This window comes from Myotis daubentonii, chromosome 13 (genome assembly GCF_963259705.1).
Source record: "Myotis daubentonii chromosome 13, mMyoDau2.1, whole genome shotgun sequence".
Classification (NCBI taxonomy): Eukaryota; Metazoa; Chordata; class Mammalia; order Chiroptera; family Vespertilionidae; genus Myotis; species Myotis daubentonii.
This window is the reverse complement of record NC_081852.1, coordinates 63818613-63838107: the sequence shown is the minus strand read 5'-3', so window position 1 is coordinate 63838107 and position 19495 is coordinate 63818613. Positions and strand designations below refer to the sequence as shown.

General features: G+C 63.2%; 1 protein-coding gene across 10 annotated transcripts in view; it reads left to right on the top strand.

Moving 5' to 3' along the window:
- TACC2 (transforming acidic coiled-coil containing protein 2) overlaps positions 1–16550 on the top strand; it is an 83165-nt gene extending 66615 nt beyond the window's left edge. For 7 of the 10 annotated variants that reach the window (XM_059661825.1, XM_059661824.1, XM_059661821.1 and 4 more), the window contains 11 exons: positions 577–689; positions 1968–2148; positions 3209–3349; positions 4312–4401; positions 8611–8754; positions 9389–9465; positions 10292–10335; positions 14467–14627; positions 14935–15041; positions 15308–15428; positions 16002–16550. In XM_059661825.1, coding sequence (XP_059517808.1) covers positions 577–689; positions 1968–2148; positions 3209–3349; positions 4312–4401; positions 8611–8754; positions 9389–9465; positions 10292–10335; positions 14467–14627; positions 14935–15041; positions 15308–15428; positions 16002–16067 — 1245 coding nt within the window. In that variant the 3' untranslated portion in view covers positions 16068–16550. Of the gene's footprint in view, positions 1–576; positions 690–1967; positions 2149–3208; positions 3350–4311; positions 4402–8610; positions 8755–9388; positions 9466–10291; positions 10336–14466; positions 14628–14934; positions 15042–15307; positions 15429–16001 lie in introns of those variants that run through there. The other 3 variants (XM_059661817.1, XR_009448295.1, XM_059661819.1) reach the window with 3 other exon arrangements.
- Positions 16551–19495: the final 2945 nt, after the last annotated feature.

Sequence of the window (19495 nt, the reverse complement as noted above, 5' to 3'; positions counted from 1 at the left end):
GCGGGCGGGCGGGCGCTTTCCCAGCTGCGCTGCCGGACAACACAGCCGGGCCTCCTCCGGTCCCAGCGCCCCGGGACCCAGACCTCGGAGCCAGGGCACTGGGTGCCCGCAGCTCCTGGGTGCCCGCAGCTCCCGGGTGCCCATAGCTCCTGGGTGCCCGCAGCTCCTGGGTGCCCGCAGCTCCCGGGTGCCCGCAGCTCCCGGGTGCCCGCAGCTCCCGGGTGCCCGCAGCTTCCTGGGTGCCCGGGTTGCGGGCTCCATCCCCAGTGGGGGTCCTGCAGGAGGCAGCCGATCCATGAGTCTCTCTCATCATTGATGTTTCTCTCTCTCTCTCCCTTCCTCTCTGAAATCAATAAAAATATACATATTTAAAATAACACATAAAAGTATATTTTTAAAAATGCCCCCACCTGCACGCAGTTGCCCGCCCCCCACCCCCGACCCCTCGCGGAGCCAGCACGTTGGCTCCTCTCTCCGGGGAGGAGGGGAGGGCAGGCTCCTCCCGCTGAGCCAGGTCTCCTGTGGGACGGGCCAGGCCAGCGGCGGCCGAGCTGACACCCGGCGTTGCCCCCACAGGACGACGACGCCCCGAAGAAGCCGGCGCTGTACCTGATGTTCGACACCTCGCAGGAGAGCCCGGTCAAGTCCCCGCCCGCCCGGCTGTCCGAGTCCCCGACGCCGTGTTCCGGGTACGCCGTCTCCGCCGTCCGCGTGGGCGGGTGACCGACAGAGCCCCGAGCCCCAGTGCCGGCTCTGCCTCCCGATGCACCTCCCGTGCGAACAGCTGGGCAGAGGGCGCTCCCGGCGCCATGTCCACAGGGATGGAGCACGGCGGGCTTGCTGCTGCTGCTGCCCTGGGGTGGAGGCAGTGCCCCCTAATGGGGGTGTGGGCCCCTCCGAGCGCCCCCAGTGCTCCCTCGGCCGCTGTCATGGTCCCGTGGGGGCAGCGGCCGCAGCATTCGGAGCCCGTGCCCCCCCCCCCCGCCCCTCGCTGGCTGCGGGACCTCGTGCAGGTCACTGCCCTCCTGTGTCACGCGGAGTCACGGTGACTCTGGGCCGTAGGGATCTGAGGGCCACACCGCGGGGCTCCCCGCGTCGCAGGCTCCCCTGCCGCACGTGTGTGACGCCTGTGGATATGAATGCCAGCTCCGTCGGGGGCTGGGCCGTGGGCTGGGCCGTGGAGGGGGCCTCGCTCTGAGATGGGGCCGCCCCAAGGGAAAGGGAAACGTCGATGTGAAGGTGAGACGTCGATCGGCTGCCTCCTGCACGTCCCCTGCCAGGGATGGAGCCCACAACCTGGGCCTGGGCCCTGACGGGAATCAAACCAGCGACCCGAGTGCATGGGATGGAGCCCAACCCACTGGGCCAGGGCCCTGACGGGAATCAAACCAGCGACCCGAGTGCATGGGATGGAGCCCACAACCTGGGCCTGGGCCCTGACGGGAATCAAACCAGCGACCCGAGTGCATGGGATGGAGCCCAACCCACTGGGCCAGGCGGCCGGGACGGAAGCTTTGCCTCCTGAAACCCAGAATCTGCCCCGAGCGGCACTAGGGGTGGGGCGGTGTGACTCCGGCAGGGACGGTGCCATGACGGCCGGGTCAGGTGCCTCACCTGCAGGCGGCCTCCCCTCCCCTCTCGGAGGCCCTGCCTCCCCCTCAGAGCAGGAGACCGGGGACCCACCGCCGGCCCTGGGGACACAGCCCAGCCTCCAGCTCAGGCCACAGCTCCTGCCTCTGAGCCAGGACATCGGTGCTCCGACCTCCCCCGTCAGCAGGCCCCGGCGTGGGCTGAGCCCCCCTCAGACTGTCCTGCCCACAGGCCCCTGGCGGCCAAGACCCGCCCCCTTCCCCTCTGGGCGCAGCCTGGCCGTCCGGGGTCCCTGGGGAGGCTGGCTGAGCGGGCAGCCCGGCCGATGTCTGTGGGGTTTGCAACGAGAAGACAGAAGGGGCCCTTTGCTTCCTCAGGTCGAGCTTCGAGGAGGCCGAAGCCCTGGTGAACGCGGGGGCCAAGGTCCCCCATCTGGTGCCCCGAGGGCTGGCCCCTGCCCAGGAGCCGCACGTGCCGGTGCCGGTGCCGGTGCCGGAGAAGCCCGCCCAGGAGCTGGAGGCCAGGGCCGTGGGCGCCGCCACCGAGGCGATCGAAATCGTAAGTGGGGCTGAGGCCGGGCCAGCTGGACCCTTTCGCCCAGGGGGCCAGGCTTCTGAGCTACACTCACCTGCACCCCAGAAGCCAGCCTGGGAGGCCGCCCCGTGATGCAAGGCGCTCTGTTCACCCACCGGCTTTACTGCCTTCAGGGCTAGCGACCTCCCACCTCGAGCTCCTTAGGGCTGGGCAGCTGCGTTGGGGTTGTCCTGCGTCTCTCAGTCTGTAGCTGCTGCTCAGAGGGCGGGCGGGCAGGGCGGGCGGGGACCCTCCTGGGAGGGACCCTCCTGTCCATAGGCCAGGAGTGACCTCTTCCCTCAGGGCAGAGGGGCCGAGCTGAGCCTCTCCCCGCCCACCCCTCGCACATTTAAATGGAGCGTCCGAGGGGAGTTTTATTTCACTGCTGTCACCTCCCTCCTAGCCATCCCCTGGGGTTTGCGGCCATCGGTCAGCTGGTTTTCCGTTCCGTGTAGCAGACCGGGTGTCGCACACACTGAGTGTTTGCTGAGCACCTACTACGTGTCTGTCCGTTGGAAAATACGACAGAGCAGAGAGCCTGGGTGTGACTGAGCTGAGGCCTTTCTGATCGACCGGGAGATGCATTTCCCGTGTGAAGTCATCTTTCCGTCGCTTAGAAAATGATCTTTCCCCAAACCTCCCTTCCTCTGATATTCACACGGAGGGGCTTTCTCCGTGACTGACGCTTGGAAAACCCATCGTGTGGCTTATCTCCCGCCCACCGAGCTTTTCAAATAAGAAACGGTTACTTCCCTCCCACGGGCCAGTTAGGGAGTGAAGGCGGGTGAGGGGCGGGGGGCGGGGGCTAAGGCTGCTTTCGGGGTGGGGCTGGGCCGGCCGCTCTCCAGATGCCCATTGTCCGTCGGGGGCTCAGCCCGGAGGAAAGGGCAGTGTCGGCCGCTGGCTGACGCTCTCTGCAACCTTAAGGCAGAAGTGTCCCCCGTGGGTGCGAGGTCCTCTCTGGGCATCGGGGTCACGCTCTCTCCTCTGTCTCTCCCTCTCTCTCCGTCTCTCTCTCTCTGCTGTCCGGCTCCGCGGCCTCCAGGCAGCTCCGGAGGGCGCCTTTGCCTCCGCGGACGCCCTGCTCAGCAGGCTGGCCGACCCGGCCTCGCTCTGCAGCGCGCTTGACTACCTGGAACCCGACTTAGCGGAAAAGAACCCCCCGGTGTTTGCGCAGAAACTGCAGGTGGGTAGCCCTCGCGGGACCTTCGGGGAGCGCCCCCCGCGGGGCTGAGTGTGGCTGGTACCCAGACGCCGCTGCTGCGCGATGCGCGATGTGCGATGCGCGATGTGCGATGGCGCAGGGAACCGGCCGTGTGCGTTTCCGCTTGGAAGCCGGGCCGTTCTTTTCAGAAGCTTTGAAAGCCCGGAGCGGCTGGTGATCGAGTCCCGGAACCAAGGGTGTGAGGTCGCCGCGGGGCCGCGCAGTGCACAGGCGCGAGGCTCGGTCCCGGAGAGAGAACATCTGGGCCCAGACAGTGGCCTCCTCTGTGCTTTAAATCTGACAACTTCATTCCAGTCCTTTAGACCCAAAGGAGAGAGGCTGTGAGCAGCGCTGGCGGATGCCATCCACTCGAGGGCGCTGTTAGCCAACGTCACATGAGACGAACCAAAAGGAAAGAAACCAGAGGAAACAGGACAGCGAAAATGCTGATTTTTGTTTAAAAAATTATTTATGGTTGTGTGCATGATACTTAGGGAGATTTAAAAAAATAGGAGCCCGGCCGGTGTGGCTCAGTGACTGAGCATCGACCTGTGAACCAGGAGGTCAGGGCTCCATTCCCGGTCGGGGCACAGGCCCGGGTTGCGGGCTCCATCCCCAGTCGGGGCGTGCAGGAGGCGGCTGAATCGTGATTCTCCACGATGGTTGATGTTTCTCTCTGTCTCCCTCTCCCTTTCTCTCTGACGTCAATAAAAAACATATATATATATATATATATATATATATATATATATATATATATATATATATATTTAAGTAATAATAATCTTTAAAAAAAGGAAATTAAACAGTTTCATGATTCTGCGGGGCTGACGTGAAAGGAAGCCGGTGTGTACTCCCCCAGCACCCGTCATGCTCCCCGTGCTCCCCCCCGCGTCCCCCCAGTCGGGCACCTTTCCCTTGGCTCACCCCACCCCCCCTGGCAGGAGGAGCTAGAGTTTGCCATCATGCGGATCGAGGCGCTGAAGCTGGCCCGGCAGATCGCGCTGGCTGCCCGCAGCCGCCAGGACGCCAAGGTACCGGTGCGGCCGCGCGCCCGCCTGCCTGGAGAATGGTGTGTGGTCCGAGCGCTTCCGTGCTAACCCTCCGCCGGGCCGGCATGGCTGATGTTTGGCGAAGTAGGCTCTTCTAGGAAGCGAAATGCCTAACGCGTGCGCGAACGCATCCCGAGCGCGTGTCTGAGGCCCGACTCTGTGGGAGGGAGCCTGCTCCGGAGTCTGAGTGATACTGGCGGGGCATGCAGAGGTGGTCTGCCTGGCTTCCGAGTTGCTGATGACGCGTGAGACGGCGTGTGGCCCTGTGAGGCCTGGCCCACCCCGAGCTGGGCAGCCAGGGGTCCTGGTGTGTGGGACCAGGGCCGGACCCAGCGTGCCCGGTCGCTCTGACCGACGTGGTGAGAAAGACCCCCTGAGCCTCAGTTTCTGCCTCTGTGAGGCGAGGCTAACGCAGCGAGTTCGCCGGTTGCTGTGAGGATTGCAGGTGATGTGTGGAGAGCCGGCTGTGCCCGGCGCACAGTAGGTGTGCAGGATGTGAACGCTGCTGCTGTTCGCTGGCCCTCCCCTTTGCTTCTGCTGCCTGGTCAGACGCTTGCTCGCAGCAGCTCCTCAGCAGGTGGTCCAGGCACGAACAGCCCGAGGGGGACCCGGGGGAGCCCTGCCCGTCCATCCCCAGTAGCCGGTCCCAGGGCAGAGGGGCCAGTGGTGTCTGTCTCTCGTCCTTAGTGCAGGATCAGGGGCTCGGCGGCTGCCCCTGCCCTCAACCCCACACGTGGTTTCCCTGGAGCCGGGGGCGAGGGGGGCAGGGACCCCTCAATGAAGGAAGGTGGGCGCACTGGGTGTCCAGACGGGCGGGTAGGGACCCAGGGCAGGGACAGGGTATGGGTGTAGCGTGCCCTTGTCCTTGCGGCCAGCCATGCACTTGGGTCTGATTTCCATGGAAACGGAATCCTCAGGAATCGACGCGGCGAGGGTTGCCTTCCCCAGGAGATTTGTTTCTCGATCTCCTTGGGCAGCGGCTGAAGGCTGGGCCACTGCCAGTGCGGCCTGTTCCTGTCCCGAAGTGTGAGGCGAGTTGGGGATGTCCTACTCAGTAGTTTGGATCAGGCAGCGAGCGTTCAGGGCGCCTGGTACCCCCGCCTCCTTCCTCTGAGGCCGCTGGGAGATGGCGGAGGACAGACGTCGGCCAGCAGCTGACTTCCCGTCGGTCACGTCTGTTCTCCGGCCACGTGTTCCGATTGTGATTGAGAAAATGCCACCCCACGGACGTCTTTAACTTGCGTTGACCGGTAGCTGGAGGGCCGGCCGGCCTGCCTCTTTGGGCCACAGTGGGGGGTGGGGGGGAGAATTTCATTACCAGGCAGACACTCGGGTCGTAATTCACATGGGGTCTGGGCTCCTCTGTCCCTTATGGACACCCCAGGCGGCCCGAGGACGAGCTGCTGCGTCGCTGGAGGGAGCAGCCTTTGTTCGGTCACTAGAGCCTGGTGCATGAAATGTGTGCTCTTGTGGGGGTCCCTCAGCCCGGCCTGGGAGCCCTCGGGGGGTAGCTGGCTGATGGGCCTAAGCTGTCAGTCGGACATCCTTAGCACTGCCGCAGAGGCGGGAGAGGCTCCCACCACCACCACTGCTGCGCTCGCCGGCGTGAGCCTGGCTTCTGGCTGAGCGGCGCTCCTCCTGCCTTGAACACCTGCCCCCTGGTGGTCAGTGCACATCATAGCAACCGGTTCTGCCGTCAGTTGATTTGCATGTTGGCCTTTTATTATATGGGATGTTTCACAAAGGACTTGGGGCAGCTTCCCGACCATTGATCCCTGCCACGGTCACCGGTGGCCATGCCTGGTTTCCGCCCAGTGGGACAGGGTTCGTTCTCATTCATTTCTCCTGCACCGCGGAGCGCGGGTGGACCTGGGGCCAGACTGGGATTCAGTCTGGGGAACCTTTACCAAATCTCTCAGGTCCCCAAGTTTTTTCCACTTTGGAAGGACCGGGATGAGTAAGATGGTATCAAATGGTTTTTCTGTTTTGCAATTTTCTTATTCTAGTTTTTGTGTGTGTGTGTGTGTTTTTTGTTGTTTTTTTCAAAGAACACCTTCTTTTACTTCAAAAGTGATAGGAACAGCCTGGCCGGCGTGGCTCAGGGGTTGAACACCAACCTATGAACCAGGAGATCAGGGTTCTAGTCCAGCCAGGGCACACGCCCAGGTTGCAGGCCCCATCCCCAGCGTGGGTCGTGCAGGAGGCAGCCCATCCGTGACGCTCTCTCATCGTTGATGTTTCTGTCTCTCGCTCCCTCTCCCTTCCTCTCTGACGTCAAGAAGAAGAAGAAAACTTTGAAGTGACAGGAACCGTTTAGTCCGTGAACTTCACCCGTAAACGCAGTCACTGGGTGTTGGTGTCATTTTCTCTTTGGTTTCTGAGAGTTTCTCTTAGGACACATGGGCCCTGCCACCTTCAGACTCAGAGGTCGCCCACCGCGAGGGGATGTCTGCCCGCCCGCTGGCCCTGCTCCGGGCCGGCCGGCTCCGGGGCTTTAACTTGTGCTCTGGACCAAGCCCGGCAGTGGCCTCGCTGGGGCCTCGCTGGGGCCTCGCTGGGGAAGCTCGGGCGGCCCCTGTCCCGTTTGAGGTGGAGCGTGTCCCTGGGGCCGGGGGGCCGGGGACTGCGCTCCCCTCTCTGACCTGCAGTTGTCATTTGCATCCCAGACACTCAAGGCCAGGCAGGGGCAGAGGAAGGGAAGCAGCGGGCTCCCTGCGGGGACCCCTCACCGTCGGGCCCCCGCCTGCATGTGCACCACTCGGGGGCCTGCCCCGATCTTCGCTCCTCTCCATAAACTCCGCCCGTGTCCCAGGCCTGTGCCTGGACCGGGGAAACTGCTCCGGCCCTGCAGGGGCGCCCCCTTTCTGGTGGCTGCTGGTTCTGTCATCTTCTCTGCTGCCATTTACTTATTTACATTACATTCTCTGTGCCCTTCCGGAATCTGTCCTCCTCGGCACCGGCACTGGCACCGGCACTGAGGTGGCCTGTTCTCCGCTCAGTTTCTTCCCTAAATCCCCAGGCCGACGCCGTGCACGGCCGATGCCTGTCGGACCCCGGGGAGTGGGGGTTCATGGATGGGACGGAGAGTGGGGGGTGGCTGGGTGTGCCGTGTGCAGTGATGCTGGACTGACCCCTGGCTGCGCTGCTGGGACGTGCTCCTAACACCGCATTTCACGTGTGGGGAATGGCTGATTGTTGTGTGAAAAGGGAGGGAGAGGGGCCACAGCCCCCCGTGGCCGCAGGCTGGTGACTCGTCTGCAGTCGGCCCGGGGTCAGGGGTGGGCGGGGAGTCACGTCCCCCCTCGAGGGTCTCCTCAGCCAGCGTGGGTGTTGCCATGGGCCACTTTTCCCGCTGGCACACGGACTCAAGGCAACATCGCTCCCACCACGCCCAGAAACCCGCCCGTGGAGGGCGGCCCAGGTGGACAGCCACCCGGGCCTTCAGGGTCACACGCTTCCAAATGGCGCTAAACAAATGCTCCTCCAAGCGAAACGTGGACAGAGATGACCAGATCGGCCCTGGCCGGTGTGCTCAGTGGATAGCGCGTCGGCCTGCGGACCCAAGGGTCCCGGGTTCGATTCCGGTCAAGGGCATGTTTCTCCGTTACAGGCTCCTCCCCGGCCCAGGCCCTGGTCGGGGCACGGGCAGGATGCAACCAACTGATGTGTCTCTCACATCGATGTGTCTGTCTCTCCCTCTCTCTTCCACTCTCTGAAAGTCAATGGAAAAATACCCGCGGGCGACGATAAAAAACACTCAGATCTGCCTTCATTCAGACTCGGCAGGCGTGGGCTGGGGGGCAGCGTCGGTCCGCCAGGTTTTAGGGAAGCGGAGCTGCTGGCGGAGGCCCTCGGGTCTCCCTCACTGGGCCTAGGTCCTGGCGTCTGATAAAAGGCCGAGATAGCTGCCGCCAGACCCGCTCGGCTCCGGGCCGGGAGCCGGGAGCCGGGAGCCCGGAGCCCGGAGCCCGGAGCCCGGAGGCCTCCGCCAGCCCCTTTGCCCATGCAGGTGCCCAAGGCTGTCTCCATCAATTGTGCCTGCACCCCCTGCCATTAGCCTTAGCGCCTTCTCACCCGCGGGACGTTCTCTGTTTCGAAACCACACAACGGGCCCTTCGTGACGGATGAATGCAACCCTGTCCCAGGACTGACGTGAGCTTTTTTCTTTTTTTAATTAAAAACCACCCGCAGAGAGAAGCCGCTCACCCAGCCGATGCCTCCATCTCCAAGTCAGCCCTGTACTCCCGCATCGGGGCGGCGGAGGCGGAGAAGGCCCCCGGCCTCCTGTTCCAGCCGCCGGACCTGGACGCCGCGCTGCAGGTCGCCCGGGCAGAGGTACGCGGCGGCCGGCGGGCCAGGCCAGGCTGGGGCCCTGCGTCCGCCCCGTGTCAGTAAACACACGTGCCCACGCCCGCCTCTGGACCCCGACTTTCCCCTGTGACCGCTGCAGGCACAGGGGGCGCAGACTGTGGGTTTTGATCTTCTTGATGCGATTGTTTCTCTTGTTTTTCAAATAGATTTTTATTGATGTCAGAGAGGAAGGGAGAGGGAGAGACACATCCATGATGAGAGAGAATCACGGACCGGCTGCCTCCTGCAGGCCCCCCCCCAGGGATCAAGCCCACAACCCGGGCTGTGCCCTGACCAGGAATCGAACCCTGACCTCCCAGTTCCCAGGTCGACGCTCAACCCCTGAGCCACGCTGGCCGGTTCCACGCAGTTAACGAGCCTTTATGGTCGTGTGATTTATAACGAAAAGCACCGCCTTCCGGTTGCTCCCAGTGGGCGTGGTGAAGGCCGGTGTCTGGCCTCCTCCTGCCTCGTGCTCCGGGGACTCGGGAGACAGTTACCTGACGTAGGACATTTTCATTCCACGGTGATTCGCTGGGTCCTGTCCCGTCTGGGAGCTGCTCGGGTCTGAACGCCCTCGCGGCGGCCCAACGTTCCAACCTCTTCTCTCCGGTGCTAGGTCCTCGCCAAGGAGAGAGAGGTCTCCGAGTGGAAGGAGAAGTACGAGGAGAGCCGGCGCGAGGTCATGGAGATGAGGTCAGTGGCGGCCCCCGGACCGGGCCCTCCCCGTCCCAGGTTCACAGTCCACCGTGTGTGCCCTGTCTCACTTGGATTGGAGTAGCACGGGCAGGAGGTGACCGGTGGGATCCCACGCGCACAATGAGAGCTCTCCTCCCCCCTCGCGGCCTCCAGCTCCACGCCCCGCGGGCAGCCGCCCGCACCGTGTCTGGGGGAATCCTTCCAAGCACTTTCCATTTCTCACGGCAAACGTGCCAGCGATCTGCGGAGTGGGCGGCCCCTTGCACCGTGTGACTTAGCGTGTCCGGGACAGAGTCAGACAAAACGGCTGGCGTTCCGAGGAGAAACCAGGGAGGGCTGCTGGAGGCGGCGGCGTTCAGCCTGGGCCTGGGGGAACAGAGAGGCTGGGAGGTGGGAGGAGGAAGGGAAACGCACAGCACAGCGAGGCACGGGGGTGAGGAAGCCCCAGGAAGCCTTCTGTTCTCACCGGGCCGCTGGGCGGTGAGCTGGCGTGGAAGGCGGTCAGATGGGGGAGGGGCCGGGCAGGCGGGTGAGGCCCTGGGGGCCAGGCTGAAGGTGTGGCCTTTAGGTTCTTCTCAGTGGGGGGTGGGGAGACCTGGGAGGCTTTGCCCAGGGCGTGGTGTGAGCAGCCTCAGGCACGAGGAAAAGAGCCCGTGGGTGTGTAAGGCGAGGGCAGCGGTTGGAGGTGGCCCAAGACGGGTGAGCCCAGACGTGTCCTCCGGCCCTCGGTCCGGCTGCCGATGTCCAGCACGCGGCCCCGTGTGAAATAAAACCCGTTCTGTGCTGTTGTCACGGTGCCGACGCGTGTCCACTTCTCTCGCAGGAAGATCGTGGCCGAGTACGAGAAGACCATCGCGCAGATGATAGGTGGGTGTCCTGCCCGGGGGCTCCCCTGGGCCCCTCAGTCGGGCATCCCTGGCTCTGCCCCGGCCGAGGGCCTGGGGCCTCCTGGACACACCTGCCGGAGGCCCCTCACCCTTACGCAGGCCCGTGGGGGCCGTGGCGTCCCCTCGATGGCCATCGCGGGACCGGCCCGACGGCCCACCTCCTGGGGAAGGGATTCGGGTTGGTTCCTGGGATGTTTGGGCTTTTGCTCTTGGGAGAGATGAGGAATCCAGTCTAAACCCCGAGGTCGCTTAGCTTCACCTGCCCCTCGGCCTCACCCGGAGCCTGGCCAGGCTGGGGGAGCTGTGGCCGCCTGCCCGTGGCTTCCCTCCTGATGTGGGCGCCTGGTATCTGACCAACACTTTCTCTCTCGCCGGGCACGGCCGCGCCCCCAGGGCGTCCCAGCACGGCCTCCCGGCAGCCAGCGCCGTGGGCAGCTTTGGCCTGCGAGGAGCCAGGCCCCGGTGTGAGCTGCACCCGGCTGGTCTCTGTCTTCCTTAACGAGGGGAGGTCTGCAGAAGCTCCAAGCCCAGTGTCTAGACCAGGGGTCCTCAAACAACGGCCCGCGGGCCACATGCAAATACAAATATTGTATTTGTTCCCATTTTTTTTTTTTTTTTTTACTTCAAAATAAGGTATGTGCAGTGTGCATAGGAATTTGTTCATTTTTTTTTTAAACTATAGTCCGGCCCTCTAATGGTCTGAGGGACAGTGAACTGGCCCCGTTTAAAAAGTTTGAGGACCTCTGGTCTATACAAATGGTCACTTCTCTAGGGGTTTTTTTTTGTTTGTTTATTTATTTATTGGCTTAGGTCCATGTTACCAGTTTTTAAAAAAATCTTTCCCACCCTGGCCGGTGGTTCAGTGGTTACAGTGTCCGCTCCCCCCCCCCACCGAAGGGTCTTGGGTTTGATTCCCGGTCAAGGGCACAGACCTCAGTTGCAGCTCGATCCCCAGCCCCGGTCGGGGCACGTGCGGGAGGCCACCAATGGATGTGTCTCTCACATCGATGTTTCTCTGTCTCTCCTCCTCCCTTCACTCTCTTACAAAATCAATCGAAAAATATCCTTAGGTGAAGAGTAACAAAACGTAAAAGTCATTTCCTCCTGCGGACGTGGAGTGACCTGCTCCCCGCTCCCCGCGCACCACCGTCCCTGTCCACGCGGACTCTGACCTCTCCCTCAGCGTCTGGGTGTCATTCACGCCGCAGCCCGCGCCTCCCCGGAGGCACCGTCAGGAGCTGGGGCGATGGCCAGGCTGACGGAGCGCGTTCCGGTCGAAGGAGCTGTAGTTTGGGTTTATTGTAGGAAAGGCCGTTTCTCCGGCAGCTGGCGGCGGGGGGCGGCGGGGGGGGGGGGGACTGGGGGAGGGGCCTTGTGGGTATTTCTAGGCTCTGCCCGCGGTGCCCGCTTTCTATCAGATGAAGCCTGTTTATGCGACTGGAGGGAGAATTTACGAATCCGTGTGGATGGGATAAAGCACAGGCCTCGGCACTGAAACCGCTGGTGAACGGGCCGGTGAGGGTTCACGCCTCCCGGTGCCCGGCCGCTGGGCACAGCCTCCGGCCCCGATGGGGATGGGAAGGCGGCTCTAGGCCCCACGGGTCACGCCTTCTTCTGCTCTTGGGGTGACGTGGAGGCCAGTGTTGAGCTGGGGGGGAGGCCGCTCAGCCATCTTTTATTGCTTAGCTGTTGGTTGTTTTTAAATTGATTTAAAGAGAGAGAAGAGAGGGAGAGAGAGAAACATCACTGACGAGAGAGAATCATGGGCCGGCCGCCTCCTGCGCGCCCAGCTGTGCCCTGGCCGGGAATCGAACCGTTAGCCCTTCGCTGCACAGGCGGCACCCACCACGCGAGCCCCCGCGTCCTCCTGGGCAGCATCGTGGGGGGTGGGTCTCGCCGTGTCCCTTCCTCACGCCTGTCCTCGCTCCTCCATGGACAGCCCCCTTCGCCCCTCACCTTCCAGAGCTGGTGTCCCGTCTCAGGGAGGCGGCCGTCTGTGCGGTCCCGTGTCCCTCTGCCCCAGGCCACTGACCGGGGCCCTGGACCCCCGGCCCCCGTGTGCTGGCAGGAGACGAGGACGGAGGGCTGAGGCTCCGGCCGGCCACGCGTCTCCCCGCGGGGGGAGCCCACACCCACGGTGGCATCTGGTTCCATGTTGTCTCCTCGCTTGCGCTCACCTGACCAGCACTGCTCCTGGGGGGGCAGTGGGTCCAGAGAGCAGAGTCGCGTCCTGAGTTAAACCAGCTCCCATACAACCCCGCCCCTCCCCGCCCCACGCTGGCCCCAGTTTAACGGTCCCGGGGGCTGCACATCCCCCAACCCCCATTGGTCCCTCCATCCTGCTGTCCCCGCCGTGTGCTCCCACAGGGGTGCCGGGCTCGGGGTGGGGGCCGGGGTTCAGGGCGGGAGGAGCCGCCTCGCCTGCCTTGGGGTGCTCTCGGGGTTGCTTTTCTAACCGCCCTGACCATGTTTTGCTTCCGTTTTCTGTTGCTTCTGCCCTTTGCTTGCAAACCGCACAGGCAAGCCCGGTGAGTACGCGCTTCCCCGACGGGACGCCCCTGCACCCCGTGCCCGCGTTCCCGCGTTCGCTCCTTTCGCTTCTGCGTGTTGGCTGCGTGTCCCCGCGCCCCCCGGTTTCACCGCGTTTTGCCTGGAAAAAGCCAGACGGTCTCCGGGGGACGGGGTTGGGGGCGGAGTCCCGGGTTGGGGGCTGGTTTTCTGATCTGAGGAGTGGGCGCGGCACTTGTAGGACAAGAGGGGGGGCGTTCCCGCCGCCTGGGTCTCCCTGAGCCGAAGGTTCTGCTTTTACGAGGGGCGGGTGGGGGGAGGGAACCTGGAAATCTGGGCCCCGGTGTGATAAGCTCCCCACACAAGGCCCGTGCGGTGTCCACACGCCTCACAGCAGCCGGCACGGGTGCTGGACGGGGCGCGGGGACCCCGGCTTTGAGGCCACTGAACTCAAAGAGTGAGAAGCACGCGGCTGCTGGCGACTCGGGAAACGCCTTTCCCTGCGTCTCCGCGTCGGAGCAGGTCGCTGGCGGCTCTGTTCCGGCTACGTGTTCGCTCCCCTTCCTGGGTCCCGGCCCCCGACATGGCGCTGGTGCCGGGGCGGTGATGCCGTCGGGCCCTGAGCGGGTTCTCGGGGTCGGAGGCCTCGTGCGTGTCTGGTTTAGTCATCCCCGGGCCGGAGGGAAGCGATCCCCTCTCCCGGAAGGAGGCTGAGACCGAGGCTGGGGCCCGGCCGGGGTCACAGCGGGAACTAGCGGCGCCCAGGGGCCCGGGGGCCCCAACTCCGCGGCTCTTCACTGCCCCGCGGGGTGGGCGCCCCGAGGCCGGGCCAGAGGGGACATCGGCACCTTCCGTGCCTGGGGTCCCCCGGTGTGCCCCCCCCCCCCCCGGGACGTGCCACAGACAGATGCCAGTTCTCCCCCCCCCCCACGGCCTTAGGTGCATAACCGAGACTCGTTCTGACGGGAGTAGCTCCCTGAGAGGCTTTCAGGGAAGCGACCTTCGTCTCTTTATCTCTGAAAATACGTCTGTATCGATGTCAGAGAGGAAGGGGGACGAGGAGAGAGAGAAACATCGATGATGAGAGAGCATCACGGATCGGCCGCCTCCTGCACGCCCCCCACTGGGGAGGGAGCCCACAACCCGGGCCTGTGCCCTGGCGGGAATCGAGCCCTGACCTCCTGGGTCATAGGTTGAGGCTCAGCCCCTGAGCCCCGCCGGCCGGGCCGTCTCTGTATCGTGACCACACTCAGGAGGGCCCCCCCTCCCCCCCGCCCCCCAGCCCGGACTGCGGACCCGTCACTCTTGCCCAACACACCGCTCAGTGGGGATGGTGTCTCTCTTACCGGTGGGGCCGTTGGGACCACTGGCGTCTCCTCGTAGACTTCCCCCATCAGCGCAAAGAACAGCGGCCAACACCCCCCCGCCCCCCCCGTGTGATACTGCCCCGGAGGCAGGGCCCTGGGGTTGGTTCCTGGAGAGTCCGGGGGCTCAGAACGGGGTCTCGCCGAGTCGGAGCTGCCCGCTGGTGAGGCTGCGGCCTTGGCGCCGACACCAGGCCCGGTCCCGTGGGCCCCATGGCTTCCTGCCTCTATCCCGCCAGAGGACGAGCAGCGGGAGAAGTCGGTCTCCCACCAGACGGTGCAGCAGCTGGTGCTGGAGAAGGAGCAGGCCCTGGCCGACCTGAACTCCGTGGAGAAGTCCCTGGCCGACCTCTTCCGGAGATACGAGAAGATGAAGGAGGTGCTGGAGGGCTTCCGCAAGGTGCGTGCGCGATCGGGGAGGGCGGGTGGGGGTGGGGGAGTCGGATTGGCCGTCTGAGTTACGCCCTCGTCAGAGTTCCTGGGGTTCCCAGCGGCATTTCCTCCGTGGGCTCGAGATGGAACCAGGCTCAGAGAGGGTGTGTCACTTGCCCGAGGTCACACAGCCAGAGCCGGGACGTAGATAGATTATTCTGGCTCCCAGTCATTTCTCGGGAACCCACAGGCCTGAAGGACCTCCTGCCCCTTAAAACGCCATGCCCGCCCAGCCGGCGTGGCTCAGCGGCTGAGCGTCGGCTCTCTCGCGGCAGAATGAAGAGGTGCTGAAGAAGTGCGCCCAGGAGTACCTGTCCCGCGTGAAGAAGGAGGAGCAGAGGTACCAGGCCCTGAAGGTGCACGCGGAGGAGAAGCTGGACAGGTAACGGGGGCCCGACGCGGGCCGGGTCGGGGGGCGTCGCTCAGCACAGCCCAGCGTGGGCTGTGAGAAGCAAAGGGTGCGTCCGGGGCGCCCGCCAAAGCCCCTCGGCTTCGGACAGCGGGGTCGGGACGGGGTGTCTCGTGGGCCCCGTGCTGGGCCTTTGTAGGTGGGAGCTGGAGCCAGACGGTCCCCCCGCCTGGTTGGGAGGAGGGAGGGGGCGGCCGAAACGGGGGAGGGCGGTCGTCCTGAGTGCCCCCACCCCGCAGGGCCAACGCTGAGATCGCCCAGGTCCGGGGCAAGGCCCAGCAGGAGCAGGCCGCCTACCAGGCCAGCCTGCGGAAGGAGCAGCTGCGGGTGGACGCCCTGGAGAGGACGCTGGAGCAGAAGGTGACGGGCCGGGGGCGTGGCCTCTAGCGGGCCGGCCGGCCGGACCCCGGGGTCACTGGGTTGAGCAACTGTCCGTTTTCAGCCTCATTTAGTTCTCGGAAAGGGAGACGTCGTCGTCATCCACCTCTTAGAGAGGGAACCGGGGTCACCAGGCTCAGAGAGGGTGTGTCTTTTGCCCAAGGCCACACAGCTAGAGCCGGGATGTAGAAAACTGGGCTCTCACTCATTTCTCAGGGGGACCAAGAGGTCGGAAGGTCTCTTAAAATCCAATGACCGCCCGGCCGGCGTGGCTCAGGGGTTGAGCGTTGACCCGTGAACCAGGAGGTCGAGGTTGAATTTCCGGTCAGGGCACAGGCCCGGGTGGTTGCGGGCTCCATCCCCAGTGTGGGGTGTGCAGGAGGCAGCCGACCAATGATTCTCTCTCATCATTGATGTTTCTCTCTCTCCCTCTCCCTTCCTCTCTGAAACCAATAAAAACTTTTTTTTTTTTAATCTGATGACCATTCTGCTTGGCTTGACTTCAAACAACCGAGAGGTTTCAGCAACCTTTTTATTTTCCGTCTCCACTTGCAGAATAAAGAGATCGAAGAACTCACCAAGATTTGCGATGAACTGATTGCCAAAATGGGGAAAAGCTAACTTTGAACCAAACGTTTGGACCGTTGCGTGCAATATGCCCGTCGGCACCCTGCTGTGCTCCCAGGCCCGGGACAGGCGCTCCCGCCGCTGCGTCCGCACGGCCGTTCCCTCTCTCGGCCCGGGACGTGGTCGTCGCAGCGCGAAGGGACCGTCCGCAGCGCGAAGGGACCGGCGGAATTTCTTGCTGTGGGTTTGCGTTTTTCCGGGATCGTTCAGAGCACGTTGACCTCGGAGTTCCCGCATCAGGGAGGTGGTCCCCGTCTCTCGCGAAGGACACAGCCTGACCTTGGCCGTGCCCTTTGACCCCGAGTTCCCAGGGCGAGTGGCTCTTGGATCTGACGTAAACACGTTCCGCTGCGCAGGGACTCTTGCCTTAAGGATGTAACTTCATCTGCGTTTGCCGATTCGTTTTAATAAGAAAAGAACATGCATGTTTCGAACACAGTTCTCTATTGTAAATAAAAGGTTTTTCTTTGGATCTTGGCAGCACGTGTGGCCAAGGTGGGTTTTCTGGGAGGGGCTGGGCCCGCTCGCCGCTGTGCCGTCCTGTCAGGCCCCGCCTCTCGCGCCTCGTCCCCAGATTAGATGGTCCTCCGCGATCGTGGCCGCGGTGGTGAGTGGGAACCAAAGGGAGAGGCTGACCCGCGGCTTCCGGAACTCGGCGACGGGTGGGATTACGTGTCTCTGCTTTAGGGCCGAGGTCTCGTGAGGGCGGAGGCTCCCAGCGCCGCGGCCGCTTTTCTCCTCCTTGAAAGTCACGTCCATTTTCAAAGTGGGAAGCCCATTGCAGACAGCCTTCCTTCCGTTAAGGTTCTGCCGGAACGGAACCCCACACACCCAACACTCACACCCAACATGTACACACACCCAACACACACCCAACACACACAACACGCAACACACACACACAACACACACACCCAACACGCAACACTCACACCCAACACACACACCCAACACACACACCCAACACGCAACACACATACACACACACCCAACACGCAACACACACCCCCAACACACACACCGCACACCCCTTTGGGGCATAGGCTCTGGCCCCGGGTAAGGGTGTGCCCAGGTCACACAGCAAAGCCGGCCGCACGGCTTTCAGTGATGCACAGCTCGCCCATGTTTATGTAAATCTTTTCATTAAACCACATCTTGACCCGAGGTAGACCTAGACCCCCCAGGACACAGCGCTGGGAGGGGCCGAGGGGCCAAGAGGCCGAGAACCTCCGGGCCAGCCCCTCGCTTCACAGAGGAGGCCGGAGGCAGGGGCCGTTCTGGAGAACCTGCCAGGCCGCCCCGTGCTGTGAGGAGTTGGGCACCACAGGAAAGTGGGGTGACCCAACCGCCCCCTAAGGAGGGAGGCTGAGGGGGTGCCTGGCCCCAGTGCGTGGCCATGGTGGCTCTGAGGTGCACTGCCCGCAGCCCAGCTGTGCGGGCAGCTGTGCGGAGACCAGGCCGGAACAGGAACTCTCGGAATGTCCCTGAGTCGCCACGGCACCCACAGCACCCAGGGAGCCGAGGGCAGCACCCGCCGGAGCACGCGGCCCCTGCAGGGAAAACAGCCAGCCGGGCACCCGGTGCCCCGAGCGCGCTAGGACCCAGCCTCGGGGGGTGGACAGCCCGCATCTCGGCCGATGCAGTGAGAGCGCCTCCGACGGACACAGACGAGCTCCCCTGTGGACGCACGTGGAGCAGTGAGTGTGGCTGCTCCTCTCCAGCCCTGAGAGCCCTCACTCCTCCCACTGGTGCTGTTTGGGGGGCCTGGGGGGTCCAGGCCAGAGGCAGAGGGGCTGGGAGCCCAGGGACCATCACACTTAGCGAGTCTGTGATCGGCTGGTCCCATCCTCGGGAAAAGGGAAGAACCTGGTTGTCTTTGCTTTGCTTTCCGGAGCCCCTGTCCCTGCAGAGAACTGTCAGCCTCCTGGTGCCCTTTCACAGGCCAGCCTGGCCGGCGAGGCTCCGGGGTCCAGCTTAACCTATGAGCCAGGTCACAGTTCGATTCCCGGTCAGGGCACAGGCCCGGGCTGCGGGCTGGATCCCAGTGGGGGGCGTGCAGGAGGCGGCCGGTCCATGATTCTCTCTCATCACTGATGTTTCTACCTCCCTCCCTCTCCCTTCCTTTCTGAAAGCAATAAAAGGATATTTTTTATAAAAGAAAGAAAAGGGAAACTTTACCTGTTGTGTCTTCCAGGTGGTTCTCTCCCTTCCTGCGCCTGTGGAATTCTCGCTGTCGCTGGTGAAAATGTTGAATCAGGTGAGTGGTGAGCGTCTCCTGAGGGCAGCGTGGCGGGAGCCGTGGCCCCAAGGCTCCCGGGGGGCCGGTCTGTGCCTAGCGGCCGACTCTGCTGGGACGTGGGTCAGAGGGCTGGGTCCTGGGCTGATCACCACGTGGGGATCCCAATTCCACGTTCCCACCACCCACCACGCTCCAGGCACTAGACCAGGGCACGGCTCCCAGCCTGTGTTTTATTTTATCATTTTTGATATTTTAAAATACATTTTTTTAAAAATATATTTTATTGATTTTTTACAGAGAGGAAGGGAGAGGGATAGTGAGTTAGAAACATCGATGACAGAGAAACATCGATCAGCTGCCTCCTGCACACCCCCTACTGGGGATGTGCCCGCAACCAAGGTACAGGCCCTTGACCGGAATCGAACCTGGGACCCCTCAGTCTGCAGGCCGAGGCTCTATCCACTGAGCCAAACCGGTCAGGGCTAAAATACATTTTTTATTGATGTCAGAGAGGAAGGGAGAGGGAGAGAAAGAGAAGCATCAATGATAAGAGAGAATCATGGATCGGCCGCGCAGTGCACGCCCCCCACTGGGAATCGAGCCCGCAACCCGGGCCTGTGCCCTGACCGGGAATCGAACCCTGACCTCCTGGCTCACAGGTCAATGCTCAGCCCCTGAGCCGGCGGCCGGGCTGATTTTATCGTTTTCGCATCAGCACCGGCACCACATCCTCGTCCTCACCATCAGGTCATCATCCCACTCACCGTACGAGGCTACTGCCCGCCCACGGCCACAGCACGCGTTGGAGGCAGTAAATGTGGACGCATGCTGCCACGTGGGCGGAGCCTGAAAACATGATGCTGAGTGAACGAGCCAGACACACCCCACACACGTTGTATTTATATAAAAATACCCAGGCCCGGCCGGCGTGGCTCAGGGGTTGAGCATCGACCTATGAACCAGGAGGTCAGGGTTCGATTCCCGGTCAGGGCACAGGCCCAGGTTTCGGGCTCCATCCCCAGTGTGGGGTGTGCAGGAGGCAGCCCATCCATAATTCTCTCTCATGACTGATGATTCTGTCTCTCTCCCTTCCTCTCTGAAATCAATAAAAACATTAAAAATTGATAGCTAGAACAGCAGTCCTGCAGGAGCAGAAAGCAGATTGGTGGCTGCCAGGAGCTGG